This window comes from Entelurus aequoreus, linkage group LG11 (genome assembly GCF_033978785.1).
Source record: "Entelurus aequoreus isolate RoL-2023_Sb linkage group LG11, RoL_Eaeq_v1.1, whole genome shotgun sequence".
NCBI lineage: Eukaryota > Metazoa > Chordata > Actinopteri > Syngnathiformes > Syngnathidae > Entelurus > Entelurus aequoreus.
This window is the reverse complement of record NC_084741.1, coordinates 25,347,770-25,375,475: the sequence shown is the minus strand read 5'-3', so window position 1 is coordinate 25,375,475 and position 27,706 is coordinate 25,347,770. Positions and strand designations below refer to the sequence as shown.

Sequence of the window (27,706 nt, the reverse complement as noted above, 5' to 3'; positions counted from 1 at the left end):
TTTGTTGCTAGTTGTTTTTAATTAAAAAAAAACCCTCAAAAGTCTGGAACACTTGAAAAAAATCTCAACAGTACATTGTACAAAAAGCAGCAACAATTGAAAATAGGGCAAAACGTTAAAAACAACAAACTAATTCATTATAAATGTTTACCATGTATGTACACATTTTTGAGCTTTTTAAAGAAAATAGTTTAGGAAATTATGCAAATGAGTCAATGACGTCATGGTGACCACGCTCATAAACCTGCATTTGTACCTGTTTTTGTGTATTTGGGATCCGCATAAGTCCCGAACATGTAAAATCAAACTATGGTGGCCATGCAAAAATATTTATAAAACCATCTTGCCTTTCTTCATACTTTTGGGAAACAAGACGTTTGGAATTTGCTTCATTGGTGTCTCGTACATGAACATGCTTTCTCCGCTGTTGCCATTTCTAATACATCCATCCCTCCAAAGTAGTGTATAGTTTGAAGTAATATCTGTAAGTAGACTCCATATGGAAGCGCTAAAAATATATGAAAGATGGGGAGAAGACGCAATCGAGGTGAAGTCACATAAATAAGATCGTCCACAAAACAGCGCATCCTTAAGAGATGGTCAGAAAGCGGCTTGAAGATAAGCCATAAAACTAATCCAAGCAACACCATTAAATATTATGAAGACAACACAGAAGTGTTTTAAATGTAGAAAAATAATTAGAATTTGACCCCTTTAAAGGACTAATAACATAATCCATGTTTTTAAAGTAACACTAACTACAGTGATCGCCTCAGCAGCTGCAGTCTTTCCTGACGGAAGGGCTCAGTATCCATGGCGTCTGCCTCCTGGAGCGACTCCCGAATTAAACCTTTCAATCGGTCCACACCAAACCCGGTAGTAGTGGAGACAGGAACCACGTGCCTGAATGTCATGTGACCCTTTGGTATCAAGTCAGTGGGCAGCAATGTCCTGCAGTAATCTACAGGAAGATGAGCTCATTTAAAACATGATTAATATTTACAGAATATAGTGATTAGAGGTGGGGGAAATCATCGATTTTTAGATGCATCGCCATTCGGACATTGGTCATTGTAAAATCATAATCAATTATTGTTTTATTGTAAATAAAGTAATGCAGACAGTTGTAAAATTTGGCTCACTAAAGCAAGTCACTTCACCGAGAGATCTGACCAGCTCTTTTATCTTAGGGCACTTATGTTCCAGTTTTGCACACATTTAATTAATTAATTATCGGTAATTTAATAAATGTAATGGGTATTAATTTTAATCCACTGTTTTTAAAAGTTGCAATTAATGCAAGCTTATATAGGAAAACAAATATAAATCTAAAACTGCAACAATATACATAAATTAAGGATGCATTAATTTATTTTGAATCTAATCGTAATTTTTGAATTGTGACCGAATCATGAGATGCCCAAAGATTCCCACCTCTAATAGTGATGGTGCGTGATAATTTAATTGTTTACCTTCTGGGTTTAGTAGCTGCTCTTTTAGCTGCTCCAGGTTCTCTTCAGCAGACGGCAGATCCATCTTGTTGACTACCAGCAGTGCTGGTTTGTTCACAAGCTCCTCCTTGTACAACTCTAGCTCCTGCAGTCCACAAAGAGGACAGAAAGTGGACATTTTTAGTTTACACTCTAAAGACAAACAGAAAAGGTGACTTGATGAATGTCACCTTAGTGAGGAGCTGCACCGCTTCAAAGGCCGACCTGAACGCTGTTTGACTCGCGAGCTGGAATCCGCAAACATCAACCTAAAAAAATAAAGATCAAATCATTGCGCTAACATGCTCTCCCAGTTGACATATATATCTAGTCTGGGATCTGCAACCTGCGGCTCTTTAGCGCCGCCCTTGTGGCTTTCTGGAGCTTTTTCAAAAATGCATGAAAATTTAAAAAGATGGGGGAAAAATATATTTTTGTTTTAATAGGGTTTCTGTAAGAGGACAACATGACACAAACCTCCCTAATTGTTAGAAATGCCACGGTTTATATCAAACATGCTTCACTGATGAGTATTTGGCGAGCGCCATTTTATCCTACTAATTTTGGCGGTCACCGTAGTTTGCTTGCAACAGATGTTCTTCAACGATGTCAGAGAAAGACGTGTTTTATGCCACTCCTTTATCTTATTTTGTCCACCAAACGTTTTATGCTGTGTGCGCATGCACAAAGGTGAACTTTGTTGATCTTATTGACTTGTGTGGAGTGCTTATCAAGCATATTTTGTCAGTGCATGACTGCAAGCTAAACGATGCAAAGATGCTATTTGGGCTAGCTTTATGTACGTATTGCACCATTATGCCTCACTTGTAGGTATATTTGAGCTCATTTAATTTCCTATATCCTCTGTGTATTTAATTTATATCTGCATTCCTCATAATGTATGTGTGTAATATTGGCTGCATTTCTGATAGTTGTTTGTGTGCAATGTTGTTCCAGACCACAGCAATCGTAACCCAGCTTGCATAGACTGTTGTAAATCAATTTTGAAGAAGACAGCCCGCCAGTTCCTTTAACATGGACACACACATCAATACCTTTGGCCATTCTGAGCCAGTAATTTCGACGAGGTATCTCACCCCGAGAAGCCTCAGTTTTACTAATGTTTTCCAATGCTGTAAAAATGGGTAGAATAAATATTACAAGTCAACATTTCTGTCAACGAAGATTTGTGTCAGCCTGCGACAAAGTCATTTTGATAGTAGGCTAATATAGCTAATATAGACACGTATATCATGTGTTGACTTCATTATATCACTTATAGAAGGCTTTTAATTTTTTGCGGCTCCAGACAGATTTATTTTTTGTAGTTCTGGTCCAGTATGGCTCTTTCAACATTTTGGGTTACCGACCCCTGATCTAGTAGAACAGCATATTGCCAATATACTTTTAGGGGTGGGGGTCTGGCTCGGATAGTGCCATTATGAAATCATCATATAATTTGCATAATCAGTGACAATTCTTATATATTCATATATTTCGTTAAAAAGGCTAACAAAATGTTTTTACATATATTTAAAAAATATGTTATTGGTAATTAGTATTAACATAAATGTATTTCTTATTATATCTTATGTTTAATTGATGCTGCCTACTTTAATATTACATTATAACACAGGCTGCAATTTGTAAACCCCTAGTTTAATGACATATATTGTTCTGCCCTCCCCGAATGTTAGAATTCCATCCATTCTTCCGTTTTCTACCGCTTGTCCCTTTTTTTTGGGTCGCGGGGGTGCTGGAGCCTATCTCAGCTGCATTCGGGCGGAAGGCGGGGTACGCCCTGGACAAGTCGCCACCTCATCACAGGGCCAACACAGATAGCCAGACAACATTCACACTCAAATTCACACACTAGGGCCAATTTAGTGTTGCCAAACAACCTATCCCCAGGTGCATGTCTTTGGAGGTGGGAGGAAGCCGGAGTACCCGGAGAGAACCCACGCAGTCACTGGGAGAACATGCAAACTGAAACACAGAAAGATCCCGAGCCCGGGATTTAACTCAGGACTACTCAGGACTTTCGTATTGTGAGGCACATGCACTAACCCCTGTGCCAGCTTGCCAAATATGGAAAACAAATTTATTTTTACATAGAGATGAAAAAAACAACTTGAGGTTATTGATTGATAGTCTCTACAATGAAGTTACAGTAAAACTAAGCACACACATATGTTGTTCGACAACAAAAATTAATCAATGTATTATTGTGTGGATGCCACAAATTCCTGCATTACCTGGATTTACCGTACCAGGAATTTCCCCCATCTTCCAATTAAAAAAAGAATTCCCGGAATTTCTGGTTTTCCAATGCCTTATTTTCACATCTTGTCCCAAAGTTTTCACAGTCCACATTTATCAAACAATTCCAACCATTCCACCATCAACACATTTATCTTAGTTGAGACAAGTTTTTGGGGTTATTTTTGTACAAATTATTGATTTTTATTATTGAAATTATTGAATTAATTATTGAAAATTTAGGAATTCCAATATTTTTCAACCAATTCGAAAAATTCCAACACCATCCCATTTATATAATCGAGGACAATTGTGGTATGATCTAAATTTTCAAAAACGTGCAGTTTTCCTGAAATTCCCATATTTCCAGGATATTTACATTAAAATTAAAGCACATATTCAACTCTCCTATGCCCCAAATTTTGCAACATTTTTTTTTTTTAAACCTGATTCAGATCTTTCAACTATCCACACACACTACTCTTCCGAGATATCGAAGGCAAAACATGTTTTCCCTTTCCCCAAATTCTTGTTTTTCTCAGAATTTCTACCCATTGAGAATGAATGGGCAATATACAAAATTCTGCATGCCCCACAATTCTTATCCGATTGGAACCGTTGCACCATCCACACACTCCACTCACCTTTTTAGTTAATTAGTTTAGTTATTTTCAGTTTATTTCGAGCATCTATGAAATACACTTACATTGTAATGCATCACATATTTTTAGTTGTGTCATTTCAGCAAGTCCGAAAAGGAGGAAGAAGCAGATCTTATTTAATCCTACCCCTATTCATATCATAGCTGTTTTATCACATGTTCTGTTTGTAACAGAACAGTGAATATATAAATTAGTAAATTAATATACAATAAGTAAGTAAACAACTATTAAAGGCATAAATAAATATTAGACATATAAACATATACACAGTAACATTTTCATAAATATATAGTTAAGTCATTTATGGTTCATCTAGGAGATGAAAGACATTATCTAATTATTTTTTTTGTACTTTAAGAACGCTTGTAGTTTGAAAAGCTTCTTAAACTGAATCATATTAGTGCTTTGTTAGATTTCCTTGCTTAATGCATTCCAGAATTTAATGCCACAAACTGATATGCTAAATGTCTTTGGCATAACATGTGTTGCTAACTGGCATGCTAGCATTAGCATGTTAAATCTGTCTACACCAGGGGTCGGCAACCCGCGGCTCTTTTACCACTCTGATGTGGCTCAGCTTCATACTTGCCGACCCTCCCAATTTTTCCGGGAGACTTCAGGATTGTAGTGCCTCTCCCAGAAATCTCCCGGGGCAAATATTCTCCGGTTTTCACCCAAACAATAATAATAAGGGCGTGCCGTGTAGGCAAAGCGTTTAACCCAATCTACGACCTGTACAAAACAGCTTACCAGCCCAGCCACATGTTGTATGCAGCTTCTGATAGTACATGTAAGTGGCAGCAAGGCATACTTGGTCAACAGCCATACAGGTTACACTGACGGTTGCCGTATAAAACAACTTTAACACTCTTACTAATATGCGCCACACTGTGAACCCACACCAAACAAGAATGACAAACACATTTCGGGAGAACATCTGCACCGTAACACAACATAAACACAACAGAACAAATACCCAGAATCCCATGCAGCCCTAACTCTGCCGGGCTACATTATACACCCCCGCTACCACCAACCCCCGCCCCCCATAAAATGACACCCAAAATGTATATATATATATATATATATATACATATATATACTGTATACACATATATATACATACACATATATATATATATATATATACATACACATACATACATATATATACAGTGGGGCAAAAAAGTATTTAGTCAGCCACGGATTGTGCAAGTTCTCCCACTTAAGATGACAGCGGTCTGTAATTTTCATCATAGGTACACTTCAACTGTGAGAGACAGAATGTGAAAAAAAATCCAGGAATTCACATTGTAGGATTTTTAAAGAATTTATTTGTAAATTATGGTGGGAAATAAGTATTTGGTCAATAACAAAAATTCAATACTCAATAATTTAATATAACCTTTGTTGGCAATAACTGAGGTCAAACGAGTACTATACGTCTTTACCAGGTTTGCACACACAGTAGCTGGTATTTTGGCCCATTCCTCCATGCAGATCTTCTCGAGAGCAGTGATGTTTTGGGGCTGTCGCCGAGCAACACGGACTTTCAACTCCCTCCACAGATTTTCTATGGGGTTGAGGTCTGGAGACTGGCTAGGCCACTCCAGGACTTTCAAATGCTTCTTACAGAGCCACTCCTTCGTTGTCCGGGCGGTGTGTTTGGGATCATTGTCATGCTGGAAGACCCAGCCACGTTTCATCTTCAAAGCTCTCACTGATGGAAGGTTTTGGCTCAAAATCTCACGATACATGGCCCCATTCATTCTTTCCTTAACACGGATCAGTCGTCCTGTCCCCTTAGCAGAAAAACAGCCCCAAAGCATGATGTTTCCACCCCCATGCTTCACAGTAGGTATGGTGTTTTTGGGATGCAACTCAGTATTCTTCTTCCTCAAAACACGACGAGATGAGTTTATACCAAAAAGTTCTATTTTGGTTTCATCTGACCACATGACATTCTCCCAATCCTCTGTTGTATCATCCATGACAGGCCTGGACATGCACTGGCTTAAGCAGGGGGACACGTCTGGCCTTGCAGGATTTGATTCCCTGTCGGCGTAGTGTGTTACTGATGGTAACCTTTGTTACTTTGGTCCCAGCTCTCTGCAGGTCATTCACCAGGTCCCCCGTGTGGTTCTGGGATTTTTGCTCACCGTTCTCATGATCATTTTGACCCCACGTGATGAGATCTTGCGTGGAGCCCCAGATCGAGGGAGATTATCAGTGGTCTTGTATGTCTTCCATTTTCTGATAATTGCTCCCACAGTTGATTTTTTCACACCAGGCTGCTTGCCTATTGTAGATTCACTCTTCCCAGTCTGGTGCAGGTCTACAATTCTTTTCCTGGTGTCCTTCGACAGCTCTTTGGTCTTGGCCATAGTGGAATTTGGAGTCTGACTGTTTGAGCTGTGGACAGGTGTCTTTTATACAGATAACGAGTTCAAACAGGTGCCATTAATACAGGTAACGAGTGGAGGACAGAAAAGCTTCTTAAAGAAGAAGTTACAGGTCTGTGAGAGCCAGAGATCTTCCTTGTTTGAAGTGACCAAATACTTATTTTCTACCATAATTTACAAATAAATTCATTAAAATTCCTACAATGTGAATTCCTGGATTCTTTCTCTCACAGTTGAAGTGTACCTATGATGAAAATTACAGACCTCTGTCATCATTTTAAGTGGGAGAACTTGCACAATCGGTGGCTGACTAAATACTTTTTTGCCCCACTGTATATATACATACGATATACATACATACATACATACATACATACATACATACATATATATATATATATATATATATATATATATATATATATATATATATATATATATATATATATATATATATATATATATATATATATATATACCGTATTTTTCGGACTATAAGTCGCAGTTGTTGTCATAGTTTGGCCGGGGGTGCGACTTATACTCAGGAGCGACTTATGTGTGAAATTATTAACACATTACCGTAAAATATCAAATAATATTATTTAGCTCATTCACGTAAGAGACTAGACGTATAAGATTTCGTCGGATTTAGCGATTAGGAGTGACAGATTGTTTGGTAAACGTATAGTATGTTCTATATGTTATAGTTATTTGAATGACTCTTACCATAATATGTTATGTTAACATACCAGGCACGTTCTCAGTTGGTTATTTATGCGCAACCCCGGGGCAGACCGTCGGAGGGGGGACGCGTGGCGTGGAGCGCTACCTGGACACAAGTCGAGGGACTGATCACCCTCGGCTGGGTCGCCCGGGAGAGGGTGTTTGATTAAGACCCGAAACACCCTATGACTCCGGGAGAATCACTGATGATGTGTCCAGGTTGCACCGTAAGGTGTATTTATGAAACCGATCCAGTATGGCATCGCCATTGACTTCCAGGAAGAGGCTGGATGACAACCCCGAAAGAGTGGTGACAACTGGAGAGACAGTTGACAGCTCGGAAAGACGGCAACCGGGGCAGGGAGGGGTAGCATCCCAAGTTGCAGCTCCCGCAAGGGAGCGCCCATATAACGCTGCGAAAAACCCTGAAGACACATAAGATCAAGATAGGCTGCCTGAGGAAACCCGTGGTGCAACGCACAGGGCCAGTACCTTGTACGGCCCTGATGAGACGGAGGAGGACCCAGGCCCGGACACTCCCCACAGTGCCTGGAACCTCCAAGCACCACCGGCGCAACCCCGGGGCAGACCGTCGGAGGGGGGACGCGTGGCGTGGAGCGCTACCTGGACACAAGTCGAGGGACTGATCACCCTCGGCTGGGTCGCCCGGGAGAGGGTGTTTGATTAAGACCCGAAACACCCTATGACTCCGGGAGAATCACTGATGATGTGTCCAGGTTGCACCGTAAGGTGTATTTATGAAACCGTCATATAACATACACTTTATTTTAAATTTCCTTTCAAATGTCTATTCTTGGTTTTGGGTTTTATCAAATAAATTTCTCCAGTACGACTTATAGATGTTTTTTTCCTTCGTTATTATGCATTTTCGGCCGGTGCGACTTATATTCCGGAGCGACTTATAGTCCGAAAAATACGGTATGTGTTCTGTTAAACCACTATTGGTGACATAAGCTTTTGTTATTTTGTTAAGTTGCAAACAGCATCTTTAAGAAAATAATTACAAAAGGAAGATAAACTTTTTTTTTTTTTTACAGTGGATAACTTCTTTCTTTTTACAATGACAAGATTTTTTTTTACAGTGGATAACTTCTTTCTTTTTACAATTATGTGACAAGAATGATGGAAAATTATATACATTTATCATTAAAGACTAATTTACACCTTTTATAAGTTACACAATATCAAAAAGTTCCTTAAATTTAACAAAGGTTTCCACAATCATCAAAAGGTTGACCCTGGAATGGACTATGATTGGACTAAAAGGTGTTTGTAAACAAAACTAAAAAGTTGAATCATCAATGTTGTTGTTATACAAACCACAAAGAGAAGGTGCTTGGTTCTCTCCACATGCTTAAGGAACTTGTGTCCCATTCCTTTGTTCATGTGTGCACCTTCAATCAAACCTGGGAGGTCCGCGACTGAGATCTACATGAAGAAAAAGCAAGCATAACCACACCAATACATGATGCAGTACTGACAGTGTACTTCTAAAAATGAATGCCCTTATGCACTCAAACCCAAGTATGAATACACAAGTGCACCAATTAAGACAGTTTTCAGATTTTCATACCTGCTTGTGGTCATCATATAATAATTTACCAATCTCAGGCTGCAACGTTGTGACTGCAAAATAAAAATAATTATCACAACTGTGAAGCAAAACATGCAGTAAATCATAACAACTAATATGTAGCACCTGTTTATTAAGCGGTTATATACACAAACAAAACTATTCATTGCCTCTCATTTACTTGTGACTTGGTCAAGAGACATACCGGAAACACAATGGTGATTTTTAAAGCTTACTTTGCAGTGAACAGGAAGTCACTTTGTGTACATTTTAATACATTGCAACTTAACAGTACTTGTGTTATTTTTGTTTTTCACACTGCTTATTAAAGTGATGACACACAAAGGTAAACGGACCCATTTTTCGTGGCTCTCAAAATAAAAGTGGTTGACCACGTGATGCAAAAAATATGCAATAGCAAGGAAATGTCAAAAATATGTCATAACTAAAAATACATTTCATGAATACCGTAATTTCCGGACTATAAGCCGCACCTGACTATAAGCCGCACCAGCTAAATTCAGGGGAAAATACAGATTGCTCCATATATAAGCCGCACCCGACTATAAGCCGCAGGGTTTTGATGTGTAATTACCGTAGTATATAGGGGTTCCTGCTACCACGGAGGGGATTGTCGGGACAGAGATGACTGTTTGGGAACGCAAAGCGTCCCATTTATTAACAATAAATCTTTCAATCATTCAATCAAACTTTCACATCTTTGACATGGCGAACAGCATTCGTGCAGAGTACAAATAATACAACGGTGCAAAGTAATACAAAGTGCTCGCCTGTACGTTATCAAAATAACCAGCCTACCGGTATATGAAAAGTCAGTCTTTAATCATTGTGTCATCGTCTTCCTCCTGCGTACTAAAACCACTGAAATCCTCTTCGTTGGTGTCGGAGAAGAACAGGCCGCAAATAAGCCGCACCCTTGTATAAGCCGCAGGGACCAGAACGAGGGGAAAAAGTAGCGGCTTATAGTCCGGAAATTACGGTACTTTTGCAATAACTGAAAAATACAAATGTAAAATATGTAATAATTTATAAATATAAAGAAAACATATTCAATAACATACATATAACAAGTTTAATATAAAAAAGTAGGTAACAAAAAGTGTAATGTAGAAAATATGTAATAATACAAATAAATATTTATATATATATATAATACGTAATATATGTTATAACTAGAGCTGCAGCTATCGAATTTTTAGTAATCGAGTATTCTATCGAATATCCCAATCGATTAATCGAGTAAATCATATTTTTGCACATGTTAAGATTTTCCCTCAATTATTGTGTTTGGCCTGATTGTCTTTTATTTCCTAAACACCTGTTTTCATTATTGAAGGCTGACATACACAGCTAAAATGCGTCCGTGGTTGACTGTGTCAATTTGTGTGTGCTAATAAAAACATGTGCGCTCACAGCCCTAAGTGCTGTGTGGTGTGACCGCATAAACGAAGTTCTTGTCTCTGGTGCGTTTTTGATTATTATTATACGGTGCAATTTAAACGTTTGAATGTGTGTTGTAAAATATATAATTACATAGATTTAATTATCATTTTTGTTATCTTGTAACCACATTTCATGAGCAATATCCATAAATTAACAATGTTACATGCAACTAAAATAAGCACACATCAGATTGGGGGGTAAGGGTGTACAGTGCCCATTCGTTTTGCCAAAATGTGAGTAAGCACGAGTTAGCACATTGAAAACGTAATGCAAAATCCTATGACCTGCATGCAAAGAACTCAGATAACATTCCTAAGGTTATATTATGAAGCTTTAAGCTATTATGTGGAAGAAAAGAGTTAAGGAAGTATACCAAGACAAACTGGACCCTGTTTTAAAGGCTCGCTAACTTGAAAATATTAGTAAAATTGGTGGAATTAATGCATGTGAGCACGTCCAATCGACAAGAGATTTATGTAAGTTGCCAAACTAGTCCTGTATCTCGTCAACAGAGTACATTTGTATACAGGCGAGGAATTTAGCAATGCAAAGAGGGTAAAGGCTTACGGACAAACCATTTTTGAGTGGGTGAATTTTCTTTCTAAAGGAGAAACATTTCGTCATTTCAGAGGTAAGTAAACAGGACTTGTCACATAAAGTCACATTTGTCTCCTGGAGAAATTTGTTTCATACTAAATATATTTTAAGTCTGTAATACACTGCATTAACGTGGGAAATGTTTGAGGTATTCTCAGTGATTGATCTATAAATAGGGACAATGATTTTTTCCAAAATACTTCATGTTGTTGTAACCAGCAGCTAGCTAATGCTAGCGCTAACAGCCTACAAAAAGTTACATGTTTCAGTTTATTTCGAACATGCATAAGATACAATGTGATGCATCACATATTTCCAGTTGTTTCATTACAGCTCGTCCGAAAAGGAGTAGGAAGAAGCAGATCTTATTTAATCATACCCCTTTTCCTATCATAACAATTTTATCCCATTTCCTTGTTTTCTGTTTGTAACAGAACACTGAATAAATAAATAAAAAAACATAATTAAGTAAACAAATATTAAATACATAATCTTCTAAAAAAATTTTTTTTCAAGATCTTCATTATAATTGTTCTTCTTTGTACTTTGTGAACACTAGTATTTTGAACAGTCTCAAATGGAATCATATTGGTGCTTTGTTTGATTTCTTTGCTTAATCCATTCCATAATGTAATTCCACATACAGATATAATAAAGATTTTAAGTGTTGTGCGTGCATACAAATGTTTAAAATTATATTCTCCTCTAAGGTTATATTTCTCCTATTCTGTTGAGACGAATTGTTGAACATTCCTGGGTAGCAAGTTATGGTTTGCTTTGTACATAATTTTAGCTGTTTGCAAATGCAAGAAGTCGTTGAATTTCAAAATTTTTGATTCAATAAATAAGGGGTTTGTATGTTCTCTATATCCAACATTGTGTATTATTCTAATTGATCTTTTTTGTAACACCGTTAGTGAATGAAGCACACATTTATAGTTTTTTCCTTATATTTCTACATAATAACTCACATATGGAAACACTACAGAGCAGTAGAGAATATGAAGTGATTTTTTGTCGAGAACATATTTTGCGTTATTCATTATTGACATGTTTCTTGCTACTTTATGTTGTATATTTTTTACATGAAGTTTCCAGTTTATCACACCCAAAAATTTTGTTTTTTTTATCCTTTCAATGTGTATACCGTCTATTTTTGTATTTGTGTTTGACTTTCCCCTCTAGTGTTACCGAATAGCATTATTTTAGATTTACTGAGATTCCAAGATAGTCTGTTTTTGTCAAACCATTTTTTGAATTTGTTAATTACTTCTGTTTTTATTTGTATTCTCTCTTGAACAAAACTTAGTTTTATCATCTGCAAATAACACTAACTTTAAGTCCTTTGTAACTTTATAAATATTGTTTGTATAAAGATTAAACAATTCAACAGTGTTGATCCCTGAGGTACGCCACAAGATATAAGGGGACGGCGTGGCGAAGTTGGTAGAGTGGCTGTGCCAGCAATCGGAGTGTTGCTGGTTACTGGGGTTCAATTCCCACCTTCTACCTTCCTAGTCACGTCCGTTGTGTCCTTGGGCAAGACACTTCACCCTTTGCCTCTGATGGCTGCTGGTTAGCGCCTTGCATGGCAGCTCCCGCCATCAGTGTGTGAATGTGTGTGTGAATGGGTAAATGTGGAAATACTGTCAAAGCGCTTTGAGTACCTTGAAGGTAGAAAAGCGCTATACAAGTACAACCCATTTATCATTATCATTTATATTTTCAGCTCTTGTTGACATGTGTTCACCTATCTTCACGTATTGCTTCCTGTCGGTTAAGTAGTTCAAGACCAACCCTCTGATGCCATACCGTTCTAATTTGTTTATTAAGATATTGTGATTGATTGTGTCAAATGTTTTTGTTAAATCCATAAACACTACAGCAGCAAATTTTTTGCTATCTATTGCATTGATAATCTCTTTCATTATTTTGATTAATGCCGTTGATGTTGAAATGTTGGCTCTGTACCCGTATTGGTTGTCTGTGAGTGTTTCATTTTTATTTATGAATTGTTCAATCTGTCGTTAAACAGTTTTTCAATATTTTTTTAAACGGGTCTGTAGTTTGTAAAGTGGTGTTTGTCTCCAGTCTTACAAATTGGTACGACTTTTGCTATTTTCATTTTATCTGGGAATTTGCCTGTTTGAAATTATAGGTTGCAGATATATAGTAAAGGTTCTGAAATCTTTTCAATAACCTTTTTTATTGTTTCCATATCAATTCCGTTACAAATCAATTGAGGTCTTGGATTTACATTTTTTCACAATATTGATTATTTCCTCTTTTGTCACACCTACGAGGAACATCGAGTGGGGATTTCTGTTTGTAGTGTCATTAAATTCCTCAACTGACTCGGGATATGGAATGTTTTCCTCCAGGATTGATCCAATGTTCACAAACTACTTTTTGAAGCTTTCAACTACTTTATTCATCTCGTCATTTTTTACATTTCCACACAATTTTTAACAATGCTATTTAGGATGCCCTGTGTTCCTCTCATATTGTTTTTGTTCTGGTCCAATAATTTTAATATTCTTTCTTCCATGTTCGTAGTATGCCAGTTAGCTTGTTCTTATACATTTTGTACTCGTTTTCTGCCTCTGTAGATCTTTGTGTTATAAATGTTCTATATAAGATATTTTTCTTGTTGCAAGCATTTTTCTGTCCTTTTGTCCTCCATGGTTGATTGTTTTTCTTTTGCTTCTTACTAAGTTGTTTCAATGGACAGTGTTGTCATAAAGCATCCAGAAAGTATTTTTAAAAATACCATACGCATCATCTACATAATTTTCCTGTATACATTGTCCGAACTTTGATCTCTCAGATCATTCTTGAAAACTTTGTTTTTTCTGTGCATATTTTTCAAAATGTCTTTTTGTTTTCCAATGTTCCTCTTCTTGTACTTTCCGTCATAGAAAATGAAAACTGACAACATGATCACTGATGTTAATTCCACATACAGATGTAATAAAGATTTTAAAGGCCTACTGAAACCCACTACTACCGACCACGCAGTCTGATAGTTTATATATCAATGATGAAATCTTAACATTGAAACACATGCCAATACGGCCGAGTTAACTTATAAAGTGCAATTTTAAAATTCCCGCCACACTTCCGGTTGAAAAACTCCTTTGGATATGATTCATGCGCGTGACGTCACAAAATCTACGGAAGTGGTTGTACCCCATCTGACCCGATATAAAAACCTCTTGTTTTCTTCGACAAAATTCCACAGTATCCTGGACATCTGTGTTGGTGAGTCTACTAAATCCTTTCAGCAAAAATATGGCAATATCGCGAAATGATCAAGTATGACACATAGAATGGATCTGCTATTCCCGTTTAAATAAAAAAAAATCATTTCAGTAGGCCTTTAAGTGTTGTGCGAGCATACCACTTGTGGTATTATTATCAAAATCATTAGTAAAAATATTATGTCCTGAATTTTTGCTTTGCTTTGTGATTTTAGGATATAAACTTAGGCCAGGAGTCGGCAACCCGCGGCTCCGGAGCCGCATGCGGCTCTTTGACCACTCTGATGCGGCTCAGCTGCATACTTGCCGACCCTCCCGATTTTCCCAGGAGACTTACAGATCTCAGTGCCTCTCTTAGAAATATTCTCTGATTTTCACCCTAACAACTAAATTAAGGGTGTGCCTTAATGGCACTGCATTTATTGTCCTCTATAGCCTGTACAAACAGCGTGCCAGCCCGGCCACATGTTGTATGTAGCTTTTACTTGCACACGTAGGACACATCAACGCCCCCCCCCGTGCGTCGGTTGAGGTGGGCGGGGTTTGGTGGTAGCGGGGGTGTATAATGTAGACCGGAAGAGTTAGGGCTGCATGGGATTCTGGGTATTTGTTTTGTTGTGTTTATGTTGTGTTACAGTGCGGATGTTCTCCAGAAATGTATTTGTCATTCTTTTTTGGTGTGGGTTCACAGTGTGGCGCATATTTGTAACATAACAGTGTTAAAGTTGTGTTATACGTCCACCGTCAGTGTAAGCTGTGTGGCTGTTGACCAAGTATGCCTTGCTGTCACTTACTTGTGCAAGCAGAAAGCAGTGCCATCACGCCCTGAAATTCGGGCATCTCCCAGAAAAATTGGGAGGGTTGGAAAAATTGGGAGCGTTGGCAATTATGACGCTATCAAGCGCCATTCATTTAAAACTCGCAGGCCGCACTAACATTACATTTTCATATTAAGGTGCGGGCCGGGGCGTGTGTCTGAGACCCCTGGTTAAAACATAGCACAAAGCAAAAAAAGCTTTGCATGCAGTGTTATTTCATTTAAAATTTTCAATAGAGTTTTGTGGCTCCCATTGTTTTCTTTAATTTGTGAAACTTGTCAAAATGGCTCTTTTAGTGGTAAAGGTTGCCGACCCCTGACTTAGGCTATATTTTGTGTCAATACAGTCATATATGGACTTTTGTCTGTTACGGTTTAAGAGGTCTATGTTGAAGTCTCCACATAATAAACGTATTTTTTGACTGATTTCAGTAAAAGTTACCTTAATCCAGTTTTTAAACGTATCAATATTTGACTTTGGAGATCTATATATACAAAACTGAACAGGATGTTTTGCTTTTTTAATGACATATTTCAATGGTTATACTGTACATTCTAAGATCTTATCAATAGGTAATGACATATTTTTTTTAACCACTTTGTAGTTTAACTTATTAATCACATACACAGCTACTCCCCCTCCGTTCTTGTTGGTACTGTTAAAATAATTTAGTTCATATCCTTCCAGATCAAAATCCATTCCTTTTTTAGCATCCATCCATGTTTCTAAAATAGCAATAACATTGAAGTAGTCGTTGAATTGTTCCAAAAAAAATGTCACGTTATAGTAGTTTGCATACAAACTTCTGCTGTTTAAATGAATAATCCACAGTTTGCTGTTGATTTTAAAGGCCTACTGAAATTAATTTTTTTTATTTAAACGGGAATAGCAGATCCATTCTGTGTCATACTTGATCATTTCGCGATATTGCCATATTTTTGCTGAAAGGATTTAGTAGAGAAAATCGACGATAAAGTTCGCAACTTTTGCTCGCTGATAAAAAAAGCCTTGCCTGTACCGGAAGTAGCGTGACGTCACAGGAGCTAGTATTCTTCACAATTCCCCATTGTTTACAATGGAGCGAGAGAGATTCGGACCGAGAAAGTGACGATTACCCCATTAATTTGAGCGAGGATGAAAGATTCGTAGATGAGGAACGTTACAGTGAAGGACTTGAGAGGCAGTGATGGACGTATCTTTTTTCGCTCTGACCGTAACTTAGGTACAAGCTGGCTCATTGGATTCCACACTCTCTCCTTTTTCTATTGTGGATCACAGATTTGTATTTTAAACCACCTCAGATACTATATCCTCTTGAAAATGAGAGTCGAGAACGCGAAATGGACTTTCACAGTCGTGAATGTCCATCAATGTCCATTGAATGTTAATCGTGTATTTACATGACTGAACATGTAAATACACGATTAATAATATTCAGCTTTGCGAAGCTAAAAAAATAGAAGCTAACCTAGCAACGTAGCCAACGTGATAGCATAGCAGTCTCAAATGCAGATAGAAACTAAATAAAAAAAAACCCTGACTGGATGGATAGACAAAAGATCAAAAATACTATTAAACCATGAACATGTAAATACACGATTAATAATATTCAGCTTTTCGAAGCTAAAAAAATAGAAGCTAACCTAGCTACGTAGCCAACGTGATAGCATAGCAGTCTCAAATGCAGATAGAAACTAAATAAAAAAAAACCCTGACTGGATGGATAGACAGAAGATCAAAAATACTATTAAACCATGAACATGTAAATACACGATTAATAATATTCAGCTTTTCGAAGCTAAAAAAATAGAAGGTAACCTAGCTACGTAGCCAACGTGATAGCATAGCAGTCTCAAATGCAGATAGAAACTAAATTAAAAAAAACCCTGACTAGATGGATAGACAGAAGATCAAAAATACTATTAAACCATGAACATGTAAATACACGATTAATAATATTCAGCTTTTCGAAGCTAAAAAAATAGAAGCTAACCTAGCTACGTAGCCAACGTGATAGCATCAGTGTCAAATGCAGATAGAAACTAAATTTAAAAAAACCCTGACTGGATGGATAGACAGAAGATCAAAAATACTATTAAACCATGAACATGTAAATACACGATTAATAATATTCAGCTTGGCGAAGCTAAAAAAACAGAAGCTAACTTAGATGTGGCGGCGGGCTTACTCACTGTAGTGCGTCTGCTATCCTGCTCAAAACACAACACGACCTCCTGGTGTTGTTGTTGCTGTAGTACGCCGCTCCACCGATCGCACCTACAACTTTCTTATTTGCAGTCTCCATTGTCCATTAAACAAATTGCAAAAGATTCACCAACACAGATGTCCAGAATACTGTGGAATTTTGTCGACGAAAACAGAGGTATTTGAATTGGGTCCAAACACTTCCCTTGCCCTCGTGACGTCACGCGCATACGTCATCATACCGCAACGTTTTCAAGCGGAAGTTTCCTGGGAAGTTTAAAATTGCACTTTATAAGTTAACCCGGCCGTATTGGCATGTGTTGCAATGTTAAGATTTCATCATTAATATATAAACTATCAGACTGCGTGGTCGGTAGTAGTGGGTTTCAGTAGGCCTTTAATGTTTCCATTACATTGTTTGTCTGTATAACAAAGAATTATTCCTGGTATGAGATAAAAAAATGGTATCTGGATTCATGTGAAACATAATAAAACATGTTTTTTATTCAAATATAGCAGTCTGAAAATGCTGTGAACACACCAACATGTGATGGCGTTAAAAGTGATATTTGATCGTATCATGGCTGCTATCCAGAATATTTGCCGTCCCTTTATTAGCTCACTAACTTCAGTTCCTTGGGTTTGCTTTCACAATGGAAATGAGACAAATCTCACAAAATCGTTTTTGTCCATGAAGCGATCATCACAGACCATTGCAATGTTTTAAATAAGCAATTCAGACGCCAGCAAGCCCACAATGCATCGCGTTTCCACGTCCCACTTTCATGCTCTATAGAAATGTCATTAACAAAAACATGCAAGTGATATTTTGACGCAAAAATAAATGTTTAAAAACGCGAACTTCTGCGGAAAATGTAAATGCCTGCTGTTTTTGTGGCCATGAACGTATCACTAGCTGAGCCAAGTGTGTGCGTCTTTTGGCCCAAATAAAAGTGAAAGAGCGGATGCTGTCAACATGACATATAGTTTGTTTGTTGGGTGTGATTTTGGCAGAAAGTGACTACTTTTGCTAGAGATTAATTTTGTTGCTGACGTTGTGCTGGTGTGGTTAAGGACGACAGCAATCAGTTTTACTCAATAAATTTTATTTTTATGCAGATCTTTCTCCTCCTTAAAAAGTCTCGGCAGACATTGCCAATATTTTCTCTGTTGTGACCACCTGTTGTCACCTGTCACTAGCAGAGTTGCATTGCAAAATGGTACGGATTAAAATGTTTTGTGTTTTTTGTATAGAGTTTAGGTTGAATTTGGGATTTGGAGTTTAAGCACTGCATAGATTTTCCGTGCGCGTAGGACACGGACACCTTGGAGGTAACAGTAGTTCAGCTAATAATAAATAGAATGTCCATCCATTTTCTACCGCTTGTCCCTTTTGGGATGACGGGGGGTGCTGGAGCCTATTTTAGCTGCATTTGGCTGGAAGGCGGGGTACACCCTGGACAAGTCGCCACCTCCTCGCAGGGCCAACACAGATAGACAGACAACATTCACACTCACATTCACACACTAGGGCCAATTTAGTGTTGCTAATCAGCCTATCCCCAGGTGCATGTCTTTGGAGGTGGGAGGAAGCCAAAATATGTAATAACTAATAACTTTAATGTAAAAAAAAATAGAAAAATTAGTAAATATACTTTACCCACCTGCTCCCAGCTATATAAATGTAATCCATTAATAACTTATATAACAGGCACTTACAAGGGTAATTGGCTATCTGAGGGGTGGCATTAGACAAAACTGTCAGCAGGGACGACTTGCCCGCATTTGGGAACCTGATGGTGACAAAGCAAGGTTCATAAGCCACATTTGAGTAGTGCTCCTTCACTACATCACACACACACAGACACACACACACTTACATACACTTACCCAACAAGGCCCATGTCAGCGATGAGTTTGAGGTCTAATTTGATCTGCCTTGACTGGCCTTTACTGGGCAGAAAAGAAGAGGACAAAGATCCTCCGTGTCCTCCTTTGGCCACCATCAAACGATCACCCTTTGCATTAAGGTCTCCTTCGAGAAGAAAAGCAGGATAACTTGTTATCACAATAACTCTCAATGTGACAACATACAGTACAACCTCATCAAATTTTTGGGAAAAAAAATCTGCCTCTAAAATGTCTCATGAGACTCAGAAGGATTACCTCCACATGATTTTTGCTTTTTCTTTGTGCCATCAGAGAAGGGTACCAGTGATGGCAAAGCGGAAAGGTGACATATAATCATAGAACAGGAAGGGGAAGTTATCATTATGTAGAAAAGCGATATACAGTCATGGCTGCTCAGTTCAATATGGCTGAGTAAAGAAAAGAAAAATGTGTAAAGTACAGTGTGTTTTGTCTTCATATGATGAGACTCACTTCTTGGGCACACAAACTAACCCTATTTCTTTTTACACTTTAACAATCGTACGACAGTAAATAAAATGTAAAAAAAGTGCAATGAAGTCAACTCATTAATGTTACCCTTCCTCCCTCGCAACACCTCTGTCACACAACATTAAAGGGTAAGACATTTACTTTAATGTGGTTAACTTATTTTTACACTTGACTTGACAAATGTTAAAGGCCTACTGAAATGAATTTTTTTTATTTAAACGGGGATAGCAGATCTATTCTATGTGTCATACTTGATCATTTCGCGATATTGCCATATTTTTGCTGAAAGGATTTAGTATAGAACAACGACGATAAAGATTGCAACTTTTGGTATCTGATAAAAAAAAGGCTTGCACCTACCGGAAGTAGCGTGACGTAGTCAGTTGAACATATACGCAAAGTTCCCTATTGTTTACAATGATGGCCGCATGAAGTGAGAGAGATTCGGACAGAGAAAGCGACAATTTCCCCATTAATTTGAGCGAGGATGAAAGATTTGTGGATGAGTAAAGTGCAAGTGAAGGACTAGTGGGGAGTTGAAGCTATTCAGATAGGGAAGATGCTGTGAGAGCCGGGGGTGACCTGATATTCAGCTGGGAATGACTACAACAGTAAATAAACACAAGACATATATATACTCTATTAGCCACAACACAACCAGGCTTATATTTAATATGCCACAAATTAATCCTGCATAAAAACACCTGCGTGTTTGTTATGCTAGCTCCTCTGCTAGCTCCTAGCTCCATAGAACACGCCAATACAATTCAAACACCTGATCAACACACACAATCACTCAGCCCAAAAGACCGTTTACCTAACCCAAGGTTCATAAAGCTTATATATTTTTAAAAAGTTACGTACGTGACGCGCACATACGGTCAAGTTATCGAATGTTTAGCAGCCAAGGCTGCATACTCACGGTACCTGATATTCAGCTGGGAATGACTACAACAGTAAATAAACACAAGACATATATATACTCTATTAGCCACAACACAACCAGGCTTATATTTAATATGCCACAAATTAATCCTGCATAATAACACCTGCGTGTTTGTTATGCTAGCTCCTAGCTCCTCTGCTAGCTCCTAGCTCCATAGAACACGCCAATACAATTCAAACACCTGATCAACACACACAATCACTCAGCCCAAAAGACCGTTCACCTAACCCAAGGTTCATAAAGCTTATATATTTTTAAAAAGTTACGTACGTGACGCGCACGTACGGTACGGTACGTGTTATGCTAGCTCCTAGCTCCTCTGCTAGCTCCTAGCTCCATAGAACACGCCAATACAATTCAAACACCTGATCAACACACACAATCACTCAGCCCAAAAGACCGTTCACCTAACCCAAGGTTCATAAAGCTTATATATTTTTAAAAAGTTACGTACGTGACGCGCACGTACGGTACGTGTTATGCTAGCTCCTAGCTCCTCTGCTAGCTCCTAGCTCCATAGAACACGCCAATACAATTCAAACACCTGATCAACACACACAATCACTCAGCCCAAAAGACCGTTCACCTAACCCAAGGTTCATAAAGCTTATATATTTTAAAAAAGTTACGTACATACGCAAAAAAAAAGCCAAAGCTGCATACTCACAGTAGCACGTCTGCGTCTTTGTCATCCAAATCAAAGTAATCCTGGTAAGAGTCTGTGTTGTCCCAGTTCTCTACAGGCGTCTGTGTATCCAGGTCAAAAGTCCTCCTGGTTAGAGTCTCTGTTATCCGAGCTCTTCCATCTTGACTGCATCTTTCGGGAATGTAAACAAAGAAGCGCCGGCTGTGTACTGTTGTGGCTGACTACGTTCGAAAAATACGTCCATTTCGCACCGACAACTTTCTTCTTTGCTTGCTCGGCTTCCTTCTCCATAATGCAATGAACATGATTGAAACAGATTCACGAACACGGATGTCCAGAATACTGTGGAATTATGAAATGAAAACAGAGCTTTTTCGTATTGGCTTCAATGTGGAAGGCATACCTGTGTTCGCCGGTCTACGTCACGCGCATACGTCATCCTCAGAGGCGTTTCGAACCGGAAGTTTAGCGGCAAATTTAAAATGTCACTTTATAAGTTAACCCGGCCGTATTGGCATGTGTTATAATGTTAAGATTTCATCATTGATATATAAACTATCAGACTGCGTGGTCGGTAGTAGTGGGTTTCAGTAGGCCTTTAAAATCTTACTTTTATGACTGACAATTTGACCCTGGAACAGATTACAGTGTAACCTGTTTATGTCAACGCCCCTCAGACTGGTTTATGTCGACAAAAGCAGTTGACATCAAGCAGAACTATGTAGAACTATATATGTGATAATATTGACTGTGATAGTTATCCACCTACCAATTATCTTGCCTTTATCTGTGGTGACTGTGACACCCACTGGAACCAAAATCTCTTTGTCCATTCCGCTTTCACCTTTCAGGGAACGCACACTGTCAACACAAAAACAACTCAAAGAATACACAACCATTATGTTTGGGATACAACAGATCCTATCGTCACTAACCAACCTGCTGTTCGCTCCTACGCCAGCTAGAAACCGTTTATGAGGGTGCTTGTCTTTGATCCTCTTCAATGTCATGTTCTCTGTGGCGACCAACAAGACATTTCCACCCTGTCCTCCGTACCCCCCAAGGCGAGGCAAACCCATACCACCTGTGCCTGCGCGGACATACAGGCGGATGTTGTCCACAAAATGTCCATACTGCAAAATAGTCAGACAAGACACTTTTAGTTTGTTATGAGACAGTGTGGCTTAGACGGTGGCATGGCGGAGCCAGCAACTTCAGGGTCCCATTCCATGCCTTGGACAGACACTTCACCCACCTTACCCCCAGTCCTGCTCACAAGGGTGCATGAATGTGAACAAATGTTTGGTGGTGGTCAGAGGACAGCCACACTTTCTTCAGTCTACCCCTGGGCAGCTGTGGTGGAGTGAAAGTATGATGGGTTCTCAGTTCTCTGTAAAGCGGTATGAGTGTCTAGAAAATGTATGAGTGTTTCTATATTAATCTAATCCATTGCATCCAATTTGTTTATCTGCAAGAGACCCTTTTCTATTGTATTTTCTATGATGAGGACATAGCAACAAATAAAGCACAAAACTAGTAAATCAATCTATCCCAGGGGTTTATTAAGTGTGGCATATCAGCTACACAAAAATAGAGAAAAATAAATTACAGTAATTCAAAATCCGTACTTTTATAGTTCCTGCATTTTATTTGTATACAAACGTACATTTTCCGCGCATGCCTACCAGGTCGCGTTGTGCCGGCGGGTGGAGGAGAAGGGGGGGGGGGCTTAAACCAAAGCATTGTGTGTGTGTGTACAGGGATAAGGTTAGGTGGGTTATATCCTGTATAACCTTAGCCGTCTTAGTGTAGAGGCAACCTAAGTTAGCAAAGGAAAACAACATTGTTTTTTAGAGTATCAAATTACATTGTCTGTGGCGACCATATGAGGCTCACTGTGCAACACTTTGAAACTCCGCGTGTGGTGCTGTGGACTATTTAACGTTTTTAAGTGCCTGATGTTTCTTCTTCTTTAAAAAAATAAAGATACAAAACGGCGAATAACCTGCAAAAACACTTTACTCATTCAGCAGTTACATTGACTGTTTTACACAAGCTTGATGCCGTTTGCTAGCTAGCTAGCAAACGGCCTCTGACCACCACTTCTACTCATGTTTAGCGAAAGCTGCTAACTATAGAATCTTAGTATTAAGTCTTCCCAGCAATACTTACTTTCCGGAGGCAAACTCTACTCAGTTGAACCATGTTTGGTATGGCGGTCATGAAGCAGATAACAAGCGTGAGCTACAAGGACAGCTGGGGGCGTTAACTGTGTCGCGGACTCTCTACGTACCGGTTGCGACGTCCTCACGTGACCACATAGCGAACTATACTGTGTCTGGGCATTTTTAGGGGCAAACATTTCACACTTTTACGAGTGTTGGCTTTCCCGAATGATGTGAAGTGTGTTAACCAACCGCAGCGCGTTAGGGTGAATTACAATTACTGGCAATGGACGAGCGGTAGAACATAGATGGATCTTACAGTTTTAAGCCATCGTGGATTTTTGTTTACATGCTACGACCGAGCTGCTTCTGACGAGCCCGGAAGCCTGAGGTGGTGTGTTCAAAGAACAATATGATCGTCGTATATGTGAACGTTTTTTTTTAAACAGTTATCCGATTCCGAATAGAAAACACAAATCACACAATTTGAAAGTATTTATTTGAAAATTATAGTTTTTTAATGTGTATTTTTAACGTGTGGTTGCATTCTCGCTCTTCTTCTGTTATTGTTGTTTCGGGTGACTCATTAAAGAGCTGAAAAGATACACTCCGCATGTGCAATATGCGCATATGTCCAGACCTTTAACAGGGAATAGATTAGTTTTCCACTCGTTGTTTTAATTCCCAGTTTCGATTTTTAAAAACATTAAAATTGTATGATGGATAAAGATCCGTTTAGAGGTTTTTTTAATTATCGAACCAAAAAATCGGAAAAAGTGGATTTTTATGTTAAAGTGTTTTTCTATTCCAAACAAAAAACGAATCGTACACGGACTCCTGACCCACAAACAAAGCGTTTTTCTTTTTTGGTTTTGAAAAGAAAAATGAAGTTCCCCAGTAAACAAAACTGAAAAACAGACCAAAACGGATGGTTTTTCGTTGCCTGACACCGCAAGTTTTATTTTCAAAGTAAAAGCGGGGATACTACAGGACCTGTGTGTCTGGCTTAAATGTATTTGGAGCCCTACACAGAAAATATTTTACACATAACACATCGAGGTCTGGCGTTTACAGATATCTATATGTACATATCATATGAAAGTGGATATAAAAAAAGGATTCGATCGTGCATCATAGTAGAGATTTTCTTACAGGCCAGTCCGCGGTCCTGTCATTAAAATCCACTATATTTCCGGCAATTTTGGTTTGCGTTTCAGTTTTAGTTGATATGTGCGTAGATATTTCTGTATACGTCTTGAAACTTTGTGCCATCCATCCATCAATCCATTTTCTACCGCTTGTCCCTTTTTGGGGTCGCTGGAGCCTATCTCAGCCTCATTCGGGCGGTAGGCGGGGTACACCCTGGACAAGTCGCCACCTCATCGCAGGGCCAACACAGATAGACAGACAACATTCACACTCACATTCACACACTAGGGCCAATTTAGTGTTGCCAATCAACTTATCCCCAGGTACATGTCTTTGGAGGTGGGAGGAAGACGGAGTACCCGGAGGGAACTCACGCAGTCACAGGGAGAACATGCAAACTCCACACAGAAAGAACTCAGGACTACTCAGGACCTTCGTATTGTCAGGCAGATGCACTAACCCCTCTGCCACCGTGCTTTGTGCCATGTCTTAAGTATTTTCTTCTCTAATGTATCAGGCACTTTGCCCAGAACTTAAAACAATTCCATTGTTGCCCTATCCATGGATGTGTGAATAAAAAAATTGCACTGTCCCTGTTAAGTCTGAGGTGAAAGATTTATATAACCTATATAAAAAAAATTGACTCCCAGAAAACAAACATAGAAAACTAAATTAAAGAATGCCAAACTAAGCATGCAGGTAAAAAGACATTTGTCAATACTTGGATGTGTTTACCTAACCAAAAATATGGATACATATTGTTTGTGGTTTTAAAGTGAGTTTCTTTCACCTTGGCTGGTAATGGAAAAAATAAATATAATGTTTGTATTTTTAAAATTGTGCCTTCATTAAATGTAATAAAAAAATATATTGTTTTGTTTACCTGGATTAAAATGTATATTAAGACATGATCTAATAAAATAGTTACTGTATTAATGATTAAGTTATGGAAGTAATAATGGACAGTGTGGCAAACTATCTTTAAGCAGAAATAAGATTTGTTTTGGCAATGCTTTGTGCAATTGTTTGAATTCAGAAAGTGGTGGATGAAAGTGAAATGTGTTGCTCATAATTAAGCAAGTTTTTTTTGTGCATCTGTTACAGGTCCCGGCTTGGGTAGCTGGTTACAGCTTATAGTTATCCTGAAATATGGACACAAGGATCACAAATGGAAAAGTGTTGTCGCTTTCACAGATTCCACAGGATTGTGTTTTTATTGAACCACAAAAAATATATTCTGTCTCTTTCTTTTGTTTTGTTTTCCATTGTCTTTTCAATGTTCACATTTTTGTATTATCACAGTAATAATCAATCTAACAATCATTCTGTCATTATTCAAATTCACACTACATAACACATAACACCATTCTCATTTTACATCATTTGTTCTCTTCATCAATATCTCTCATTTTCATTTCCAGCATAATACTGTTACTACAGTGTCCGCATCATTGTTGTGTCACTACATAGCTTTGGCAAAGCCCACTTGTGAGTAGCTGCACCACTACAGTGCACACTGAAAGCAGACAGTGGCTAATGCTAACAACATTGGCAGAACTGGACCAATAAACAAGATAGAAAGTTATTATACCAAAAACGAACTCATATTGTACACATTTAGGCTCTTTGCACTTATCACTTTTGCAGAAGTGGTTAGAAAAAAAAAATAGAAAATAAACTGCAGCAGCTCACTTTGCATTACATTACAATGTCCCAAAATGAACACCAAGTGTCACTCACAAGAACACCATCATCTTTACATCAAACTAAAACTCAGTGACTGCACATTACCACGAAATTATTTGTGTTTCAAATATAGCTGCTTTAAGGTAATTACTAACCTGAAATATGGACACAAGGACCACAAATGGAAACGTGTTGTCGCTTTCACAGCATTGTAGAGTTTGGGCGGAAGTGCGTCATTATAGAGGAGACTCCCACGGTGAAACAGACCTACACTGCTCCCTACTGTCAGTAGTTAGCTGTTGTTTAGACATCTGTTGAGACCCTAGTGCAGGGGTCACCAACCTTTTTGAAACCAAGGGCTACTTCTTGGGTACTGATTAATGCGAAGGGCTACCAGTTAGATACACACTTAAATAAATTGACAGAAGTAGCCAATTTGCTCAATTTACCTTTAACTCTGTTATTATTAATAATTAATGATATTTATCTTTGTGGAAACACTGATCATCTTAATGATTTCTCACAATAAATATATATAGAAACAGATAAATATCAATATGCAACACTTTATTTTTATATTTTCTCTAAGTGCACATTTTTCAAATTGAACATTTTCAAATGATCACTTCTAAGACAGTCTTGTGAAATCGCAAAGTCCCATTTTAACTAGCTAGCCACTAACATTTTTGAACAAATCATGAATTACTTTGCACCATGTTTGTACAAATAATAACTCATGTAAAATACAAAAGTAAACTCTCAAATTTTTAAATCATGTCACACTTTGAACTGGACACCAAATCTGTTATCTGTTTCTTTGTCAGTTAGTGGGAAGCCTGGCATTGCATGCTGTTAACTAGTGTGTTGTACTCTGGTGTGTAACTTGACACTGCAACTCTGAGTGAGTCTTGCAGATGTGCATCAGTGAGGCGTGTTCTGTGTTTGTTCTTGATGAAGTTCATGTCAGAAAAGGCTGATTCACAAAGATAAGATTTTTCCTCATTGTTTGCGGAACCTTCTTAATCTTTTGGACATATTTTCACAGCAATCTGGCCTTAAGCTTAATTATGATAAATGTAAAATGTTAAGGATCGGAAATCTAAAGGGAACGTCCTTTCGAATGGAATGCAAAGTGCCTGTTTTGTGGACAGATGGACCAGTTAACATACTTGGTGTTGTTGTCCCAGAAAATCTGGAAGATCTAGGCTCAGTAAATTATGATAATCGACTAAGAAAGCTG

The 27,706-nt window shown here is 38.3% G+C and overlaps 1 protein-coding gene across 3 annotated transcripts; it reads right to left on the bottom strand.

Annotated features, from left to right (window-relative positions):
* LOC133659907 (GTP-binding protein 10-like) lies at positions 1–26,732 on the bottom strand. 3 transcript variants are annotated; one of them, XM_062062755.1, is made up of 10 exons: positions 26,622–26,732; positions 22,406–22,599; positions 22,236–22,327; positions 19,365–19,509; positions 19,194–19,267; positions 9,131–9,183; positions 8,878–8,985; positions 1,682–1,759; positions 1,473–1,596; positions 1–961 (listed from the first exon to the last, which is right to left on the bottom strand). In XM_062062755.1, exons 2-10 carry the CDS (start codon positions 22,543–22,545, stop codon positions 759–761), a joined length of 1,017 nt encoding a protein of 338 aa, XP_061918739.1. In that variant the 5' UTR covers positions 22,546–22,599; positions 26,622–26,732; the 3' UTR covers positions 1–758. The 3 variants fall into 3 exon arrangements, with proteins under 3 accessions (XP_061918739.1, XP_061918740.1, XP_061918738.1); XM_062062756.1 differs by lacking the exon at positions 26,622–26,732 and adding an exon at positions 23,639–24,012 and having other exon boundaries at positions 22,236–22,310; XM_062062754.1 differs by lacking the exon at positions 26,622–26,732 and adding an exon at positions 23,639–24,011.
* Positions 26,733–27,706: the final 974 nt, after the last annotated feature.